General features: G+C 38.3%; 1 protein-coding gene across 1 annotated transcript; it reads left to right on the plus strand.

The window, feature by feature from the left end:
* The first annotated feature begins 1,872 nt into the window (after window positions 1-1,872).
* SPATA19 (spermatogenesis associated 19) lies at window positions 1,873-8,962 on the plus strand. Its single transcript, XM_044666488.1, has 6 exons — window positions 1,873-1,950; window positions 2,076-2,132; window positions 2,517-2,606; window positions 2,956-3,047; window positions 8,389-8,466; window positions 8,902-8,962. The coding sequence occupies exons 1-6, from the start codon at window positions 1,873-1,875 to the stop codon at window positions 8,960-8,962; spliced, it is 456 nt and encodes a 151-aa protein (XP_044522423.1).
* The last annotated feature ends 789 nt before the right edge of the window (window positions 8,963-9,751 follow it).

Below are 9,751 nucleotides of genomic sequence, written 5' to 3' on the forward strand. Positions count from 1 at the left end.
CCAGGTTTGACACTTATCTACTATACTACCTAGCTGCCCTCACATTCGTTTTAGGATAAATATTCTAAAAACAGAGATAATAGCTTTATAAGATCAGCCATGAAAGTAAGCACTGGCCATTATCCCAGGATCCCAAAGCAGTTGGGCTGGTAGGGAAAAGAGGAAGAGGAGGAGAGCCATGGCACATCCTATTTTGACTTACTGGCATTGAAGGCACTAATGGTAGAGTACTGGTATATATGTGTGAACAAAATTGTTTCTCAAAACGGAGTAGTTCCAGATGCACAGAAGGAATCATAGTTGCTGATGGGACATTATTTCTCCTTCATTCTCATTCCTTATGTATCAGAAGTTCTGGTTTTTTAAAAATACTTAAATGAATTTTAAATATAAAACTGACTGGGGCACCTGAATGTCAAACTAGTCAATTTTACTCACTCACCAGAAAGCATACCTGACAACTGCTCTCAGTCAACAGATATGGAATCTTAATATAAATTGTGATTTAATCAAGTTTTATTGATGGTTCTAAATCAAAAGAAGTTTGATTTTTCTTATACTGAGTCCTTCGTTTTCCTCAACTGGAAACCTAAATGACTTATATAGTCAATAGTAAATGGAACCATTGGGGATGAAAAGAAATAAAAACCTGTTTGACTCCAATGACAAGAGGCTAAGCTGTGGGAGGGGCAAGTCAACCAGGATTTTGCCCTTGTTTTGTGCTTTCAAGGTTGAGGTCAGTGTGTTGAGGCTGGAATCAACACATCTGAGTTCAGATGTGGGCTCCACTATTTATTAAATTTGTGACCTTGATCAAATCTCATTTATCAGTGTTTTCATCTGTAAAATGAGGGGGTGAGACTAGGTAGTCTTTTGTGGCATCAAATCTTATGATAGTGAAAGATATGGAAAAGAAATCCCAGGGGAACTGTTCTAAGGGCAATTAAGAATAGAATAACCTAAATATTTTGCACTTTTCTAAGGAAGGCTCACAGAGGGAGTAATTTGTATGTAGAGCCCCTAGAAACTAGTTTTGGGAAGTCATTCCCACTTTATCCTACTTTTAAAAAAATTCCTTATTGACTTTCCCAGACTCATATAGCTAGGAAGTATCTAAGGCAAAATTTGAACCCAGGACCTCCTGTTTCCAGGCCTGGCATTCTACCCACTGTGTACCTAACTACCCATTTTAGTGTACTCTTTTCTGCTTTATTACTAAGCTAACATTATAGAAGAAATAGAAGGACCAGAATGTCCCTTTTATAGGTGCTTTGACCCAAGGCACTTCAGAGTGATGTCAGGGGAATTGTTCTCTCACCCCTTTGTTTTTGATTTTTGTCTATGGTGTCTCAATGTATCTTTTAGGAATAATCAACTGCATTCATAGGGATCCCTCTTATGCATAGGGACAGAATATGCATAGGACCCTTAAGATCAACTTTGACCCAGGGGGCTCTTCCATCCATGCATCCATTTAATTTATAAAATCATATTTCCTAGGGGACTGGTTGATCCTTTTTAAAAAAATTCTGTGATTAAGATTTGGGTACCACTCTATGATGTCTCCCCCAAGTCCAAAATGATTATGTCAATAATTCTATTGTCAGTCTCCTCCAGATTCTTATCTGAAATCACTTTAGGTTAAACAATAAGAAGAAAACTTCAGAGTACCAATGAGACCTCTTGCCCTGGCATATCACTCTTCTCTCTTTTACCCTGGAGAACAAGGATGACCATTGTCACATCATCAGTGGCCAGCCAATCAGGCTGTGGTTTTACCACAATATCTCTGGCCCCCTTTCCCTAGGGGAGTTCCAAGGTTGCTCCTATGGAAGGAGGGAGCTAAGGAGGAAGCCTGGCTTGAGCCAAATAATGATCATTTCAACATGGATTGTGTACATAATAACCCGGCAAAAAGTGGGATACTGCTTCCCACCCAAAACCAGTTCGGTAAGTGGGATTGCTAGTGGTAAAATTTTCCAGGGAGCAGGCTTTGAATTTAAAGATGGGCAAAAGGAGGTGGGCATGGGCTATAGAGTATTGAGTGGGACCTAACTTTGCCCAATCTCTTCTAGGACATCGAAGTTGTGGAAACTGAGGCAGTGTCAGTGGTGCAACACTGGCTGAAAAAGGTTAGAAAGCTCTCTGTTGGGTTTCTCCATTTACAAAAGGTAGCAAGCACCTAGGAAGAAGTCTACAGTTGGGTCAGAAATCTGTGTTTGCCTGTGTGATCTAAGAGATTCACCTTCAATATTCAGATGCAGTCAAGCTCTGCTGATCAAGAAGGCTGGAGCTGGGATATAAACACAATATTTCTTAGGGGACTTCTGGGGGGGGGAGGGCGTGTGGCAGAGCTTTTGCTAAGATTCTCAGGCATGCTGGGAAGAGTTTGACTTTACTCTCTCCCAGGTCACTAATGTCTTAAGGAACGGTTTGAGGAGTTTTCCTCAAAATAGATGTACCTGGGGATTTGATGAGGCTCTTGGGGCCTCAGAGAAGATCTGTTTGTGTTTCAGACTGAAGAAGAAGCTTCCCAAGGTATCAGACAAAAGATGTCTAACTGTCCTTCAACTCATGGCCATCAAGTACATGTGACAAGAGATGTGGTAACAGGGCAGGAATTGGAGGGTGGGAGAAGATTAGACCAAGGAAAAGGGCTAGACCTAAACACTGATCATATTTCTCCCTTCCCTGTGAGTGACTGAAGAGAGGGTATGGGGATATGTGTGGCTCAGTCATACATCCTCAGGGAACAAACTTACTAGGGACTTCGTGAAGACTGTTTGATCGGTGAGGGGGATGTATGATTGTAGTTTCCCTAGAATATATCCCCAGAGAGTTTGGGAGGCTGAAAAAGGGGGCAGCCATTTGTAGGGAGATGAAGAGGGGTGATTGGCTCGTCTTTGTTCCATGCTCTGAGAAGTAATCAGGGAGATTCTCATCTGGGTTTCCTAGGTGAAACATCATATTTCAAAATCCAACTTAGCAGCAAACCAGAACCAAGAGGTCCTTGAGGAGAGAACGAGGATTCAGTTCATAAGATGGAGGTAAAACATGTCCACTTGCTCCTAGGAGATAGTCTCACAGTACTGGGAGAGGGAGAGGCATTTGTCCACAACAAAGATACTTCCTTCTCAGTTCTTTACTAGCTCATGTTCCCAAGCACCTTTTCTTTCTTTTCTGCTTTCCAGAAAAGTGTCCTTTGGATTGGAGTTTTTCCTATCTTTGTTCCAACTCTAGGGATTATTTTTTTCTTTAGGCTTTCAAGCCACTCAGGGAAAAAAAAAAGTTTTACCCCTTACCTTTTATGCTTTCAAAGCAATTTCAAATTTTTTTCTTATTTTTGCACCTGAATTGTTCAGAAGTCATTGGACTTTAAAAGCTAAAGGAAAATAAGCTCTTAAAATGCAAAAGTCAAAGCCCTCCTCTGCCACTGAGATGAAAAGCGGTTTCTTAGTGCCTGAGGCTAGAATTCTCCATTCTACTTTCCCTGTGCCTGTGCAATATTGTCTTGAAGTCAGTAGGCCCCTCAAACTGAATATCCATTCCTCCCCCAAACATTTTCATTCATCCTCCTGGACCAATGTCCCTCAAGGCTAAGCTTTCTGACCTCTCTTTGTGGAGGGGATCAACTGGGGAAAAGGATTTTCCATTTCCAGTAGAATTCATAGGAACTTCCCATTGGATTTGCATATAAAGCCCCTAGGCAAAATACTGTAGGAGGCAGTCTGTCTTTTTGTCTCAGTCTTTCCCTCCTTTTGCTCTATTTCCCTTTGCAGTCAAGAAAATGTATTGAATCAATTAATTTACACTACCTTATTAGGGACTTAATAGGGCTCCTCTTTCTTAGATGCTTTTTTTCTTTAAAAGAGGACTCAAAGATCATGGAAGGATGAAACACTCGGTAGAATTTCAGGCATTTGTCAGGGAGATATTTTGGGATGGGAGAACATACTACTATTATGCTGGCATAAACTCTGGACAATCTTAACATTCTGGAATACTAGTCTGCTAGAGGACCAGCCTAGCTAACTATATAGTGGGACTCATTACCATGCAGGCTTCTTAATAGGTGATGAATTCTTTGGTCATAGCAATCCGAATAGAAAAGCCGGGTTGAGCTGGATCAATCTCCAGAGCATCCAGAAATGTAACTGTCAAGAAGATAACTAGCAAATGGAACAGATTCATCAACATTTCTATATACATAACTGCTACATCATTTTATCCACCCAGGAGAGTAGAATCAACACATTTTTACTCCAATACCCCAGTTTCATAGTATATGAAATATATGATGCAACGGAGATAACACTAAAGAAGTGAGGATGAGTGACTAGACCATATCAAGCAAGTACTCATAGAAGAAATCTATGTTGGTCCCTATATAATCTTGAAAACACTGTGAGATAATTTTACAGGATTTTTTGGGAGGTAAAGTCACTAAAACAGATCAGGGAATGAAGATAGGGCCATAAGGGTCCCAGGATGAGAAATTTTAAAGAGCATTGAACATACAAAAAGAAGGTTAGAGGGAGATCATCCTACTGGTAGAGCCAAGTTGGATAGAGGACAAATTTCAACAACTTGACTATAAGATAAATTAGAAGTTGATGGACCTAGGTTCTAGTTTTTGTTCTTAGCTTTGGTTTCCTTTTCTGTAAGATGAGGGGGTATGGAACAAGGTTCCTTTTAGTTCTAGCAGTCTATAGACTATTTGGGTATTATTTGGCATTCCCTAAATATGATTAAAAATCAAATAAACCTTCTTCTGTGATCTTAGTCAAGTCACTATTCCTATTTGGTGCCTCAATTCCCTTTACTAAGATATGAAAAAGTTGAATTGCATGACTATTTTAGGCATTTTTTAGTTCTGCATGGCATTTTGAAAGAATTTTTTGGTAATGGTGGTGGGTGGTGTCTTTATCCTTTTATCTCCTTCCCCAAAAGCATTTTTTTTCCTATTAGGGTTATCCATCTACTCCTAACTCCCAGTAATTTGGCTTCTTCAATACAAAGCATGAAAAACTGACCTTGGCATATAGTTCTCACTAAGAATTAGTTATATAGGAAGGTCTAAAACAGCTTTCTCAGTTAGGGTAGGATGAAATGTGGCAACATGGTATTTTTTGCCCTTTGTGCCTGGGGTGGGACATGTCCCACAGGGTGGTCTCTCTTTTTCTAACTACAACATGCATAGAACAATGGCTGCTGCTCTTTCCACTCCATTCCATGTGGACTGAGGCAAAATTTGTGGTACTGGCCCATATACAAAAAAGTCGTAAATATAGGTCTACCATAAAATGGAAACAAGAATGATGTTACTATATAAAAGTGTGATAAAAAGACCTCAGTTACAACTGATCTATGTGCTTACTTATTTGTAAAAAATTTTGTGAAATTTATCTCCATGTATTTTGAAGGTAACCTTGATGAAAATATGAGAGTATGATAAATGGCATTTAAGAAGTCAGTAAGAATGGATGGAAAAGAAAAAGTACACATAATTTGTGTGCATAACATACATAAATGGATTTTCTACATAATCATAAGGTTAACCTAATATTACAGAGAGTGCAAGGTACCACTGTTTTTATTGCTTCTTGATTATAAAAAGGCACATTTGACTCAGCAGACAAAATACTATTTTGTCTCCAACAAGTGATTCTTTTCACCAATACTCTGATTATCAAGGTATAGTGAGAAATAAAATAAGGTTATATTATATTATTTTTATTAAAGAAAGGTGTTCACCACTATCATGGAAAACAACCTGTATATAGGGTCCAAATGAAAGAATTTGCTGTCCATGGTGATGCTATCGATGTTGGTGAATAACATTGTTATGAAATGTTGTCAAACCCAAGGACATTAAAGTTCTCATTGAGCCTTCTCATTGAGATATATGGTTCCTCAAAATGAGTTTGACCATCCAAGAAAAACCAAAAGGATGAAAAATGTCTATCTAGACTATGATATTCAGTTGAAAGGTCAGTCCCTTTGGTTGGTAAAGTTGCACCTTTAAGACAAACATGCAGAAGAATGATGACCTAAAGAGCTGCTTGGATTGCATGTGGGAAACTGGGAACTGCTTAGTAATCCTAAATTGGTTCCAAGTGCAAAAAAACTCTATTTTTTCATACAAATGTCATTGTGGTAGTGCTTCATATCTCCACACCTTGGAATACCATAATCTTCAAAGAATCAGAGTTTTAGGTGACAGACAGATGGTGAGAATAAGTAGGCTACAGCATATGACATGCCTACGAGTGTATTAAGACTTGGGGAAAGTGGCATTAGGGTAATAGACAAATAAGGTATGATTGGAAAAGGAGTGAGTTGATTATGTGACAGAAGTGAAGGTAAATAGCCAGATTGATATACTGGTACTTCTGATACACAAAGAGCTGAAAGGAAGAGGATTCTAGCTCAAGGATGTATGGAAGAATAAGAGTGCTACCAGATTTGAAGGTATTGTTGGGGGATCATGAGCTATAGCAATGGAGGGAGTACCCACATTAAAGATTTGATTCATTTAATTCTGGAAGACTCAAAGGCTTTCCAAGACCTCTAAATTACAGCTTTCGATGTTCTTCATTTTCTAGGTGAGGTCAGCTCTCTTGTGCATGGTATTATCAGAGACAGAAATGATGAAATTTTGCATTTCTTATTTTAATCATGACCGTTATAGACTGATCCAGTGGAAAAAGCATTGGTTTTGGAGTCAAGGAATCTGAATTCAAGCGTCACATTTGATGTTTACTATCTGTGAGATCTCGGGCAAGTTGTTTAGCCTCTCTGAACCTCAGTTTCTTCATTGGTGAAATGAAATGGAAGTAGATGAACTTTAGTTTTATTCCTATCTCTAAATCTGAGATCTTATAAATGATGTAAAGTATAAATATATATTCTATAGATATATAGTATGTATATTATATGATATATAATGTAACATATAAACATACATATAAATTATATATTTATAAACTATAAATTATCCACAGGTAATCTCTTCCTATCCAATCCTAACAATTTTTAAAACTCAGAGACTGGCTATACTAATTTAGGATACACTAAATTATTTTAATATTCATCTATCAAAATATTCATTGAGTGCCTATTAATTTATATAGTGCTATGCTAGCTATCATATGGAATACAAAAACATATAAAAAGACCAACATTTTCCTCAAGGAGTTTGTATTATATCTCATGCATAAAAATTAAATAACAAGATGTCAGATGAACAGACTAGGATAAGTGAAAAATGAGATAATTTGTATTAGAAGAGGAATGTATCTTTGTCTGAGGGAGGTGGAGAAAAGTTTCATGGCAGGAGCTTGTGGAGATAGAGCTTGAGTCTTGAAGGATGAGTTGGAATTGGAAATACAGAGAGGTGAAAGTGAAATATTTCTCTCAAGTTGGAGAAACAACTTGAGCAAAGTTAGGGAGGCAGAAATCATATTGTTCTTGGTAGATGGCTTAGTGTAGACTAGTAGATGGTGAATGGATTAGAAGGTTTATGAGAGAGAGTGGTGAGAACAGAGACTTGGGAAAATAAGCACATTTTAACAAAACCAATTGACTTCTGTTACTTCAAAAAAAATAAAAGCTATGATACTATGAGAAAATAATGCTGGATTTTCCCTTTCACCGCTCCTAGTCTTCACCCCAAGAAACTGAGATTCAATAGATTCCATGCCTCTGAGTTTTCTAAGTTTTTTCTAAATTGTAAGAATCATGAAACCATTTTTCTGATTTGGGGGAGAACACTTATTTTGATTTGGACACTTGAATTTCTTTTTGCTATATCACTTGCCTACTATGAAACCTGGGGAAATGCAAAACCTCTTTCTTGGTTTCTATCCGATTGAAACTTATTCTGATTTGGAGGAGAACATTTATTTTGATTTGGACATGAGTTTCTTTTTGCTGGGAATATGTAAGGCCTCTTTCTTGGTTTCTACACCATAACAGAACTTGGGAGAATAATCATTAAACAACTTGCTCGATCTGAGCCATTTGGTAAACTGAGCATTATTGTGCCAGTCAGAGACTGCCTAGTCAAGAGCTTTGTGTTTCCTAGTTCAAGGAGCCTTAATCTGGGGTCCTTGAACATAGTAAAAATATTTTGGTACCTACTTCAATAAAATTGGATTCCTTTGGATTTTATTTCATACATTTAAAAGTTATTCTGAGAAGGGTGCCATGACCCCAAAATGTTAACCTTTGGTGAAGAAGATTGGTAAGGGAAGCATCCCCTTTAGGAAACCAAACCAATAAAGAAAATAGTTGGGAAAGGGGAAGATTATAGCCCCATCTTCAGCAGTTTGTTTCCCTTTGAGTTGTGTGGGAAGGAAACCAAAATGTTTGAATGACATTTTACAGTCACACCAGAATCTTCCAAGTCCCAAGCGACGTGAGAGATGAGGCCATGCGAGAGAGGATAGAGCAGGTGAGAAGAAGGTGAGACTCCTTTTAAGAAGACTTTTTTGGTTTCCTGGTTTGTTCAGGGTACAATCCAAAAGGCCAGGCTTGAAGTAAAGTGATCTGTTCTGTTGTTGAGATCCTTGCTTAAAAGCAAAATCTCTTTAGTCACTGCTGAATTAGCCTAAAAACAGATTTATACAAGGCTCTTAGATTGCTGCCCAATTAATTCTATAATCTGGGAAAATAGCTCACTTGTTCTCTATTTTCTTTTCCCTGCCCAAGAATTCTCCCATCCAAACCCATGTCTTGGGCCCATCTTCCTGCTATGTAAGTAGAAATACATATGCAGTCAGATCCCTAACTCCAAGCTAAGCATCTGGCCATTGTGATTCCCTTAGATTCTCCTGCCCGGTGGTGTCCCAGGCCACTGTGTTATCATTTCATACTCTCTCTCTCTCTTCTTTCATCCAGCGTGTCTCAGGTTATGGTTGAGACTTCTCCCAGTGTTCAAGCCTCATTTTCAGACTGCTAGATCAGCAGGTGAGACAATAAAGCAGATTAGTTTGGAGGGGTTGAAGGAGGTGGTGGATAGTGTTAGTAGGAACAGAAGTGGATAATAAACCAACAGTGGGGTTCATCCCTAAAGAGCAGGCTAGTCCTTGCTCTTGGTTTGTCTGGAGAAAAGGCCCTTGTAAGAGCGAGAACATAGCTACTGGATTTACCTTGTTATCCATCTCTCTGGTTCCAGGAAGAACTCTACAGCAAGATTTACGTAAGTGTCTTTGATTTTATAGTTGTAATACAGTAGAAAGACTTTTCTAACACCTCCTGCTTAAAAGCCCAAAGGTCAGAAGGAACATGAGACCCTGCTTTTAAGGAAAAAAAACTTACTGAAAATCAAGATCACAGGAGCTTTTGCACTCTGGACTAGGAGTCAGGAGACCTGGGTCCTAGTCTCAGTCTCAGCTCTGCTACTAACCAGGTGTGTAACTTTGAATAAATAATTCTCATGGCTTCAGTTTCAACCTCCCCTATAACTTCACCCATACAGAGTTGTCCATGATGTAGTGAGGGATAGCTGTGTTGCAGTACTTTGAAAAAACTCCAACTAAAGCATCTTATAAAATATTCGGTTGAATTAGAACTATTATAGAGCATTCATTCGACAAATATTTATTAGAACTCTATTACGGTACTCACTAGATTTCTTTAAACATTATGTGTGTGACTGGTTCCCTAGTTATATGGTAAGGAATAGAATTGATCTTACAAAGAGAATTCATGCATTGGATAAGATGATATTTGAGTACCTTTCAACTCT

Source organism: Gracilinanus agilis, chromosome 3, assembly GCF_016433145.1.
Source record: "Gracilinanus agilis isolate LMUSP501 chromosome 3, AgileGrace, whole genome shotgun sequence".
Taxonomy (NCBI): domain Eukaryota; kingdom Metazoa; phylum Chordata; class Mammalia; order Didelphimorphia; family Didelphidae; genus Gracilinanus; species Gracilinanus agilis.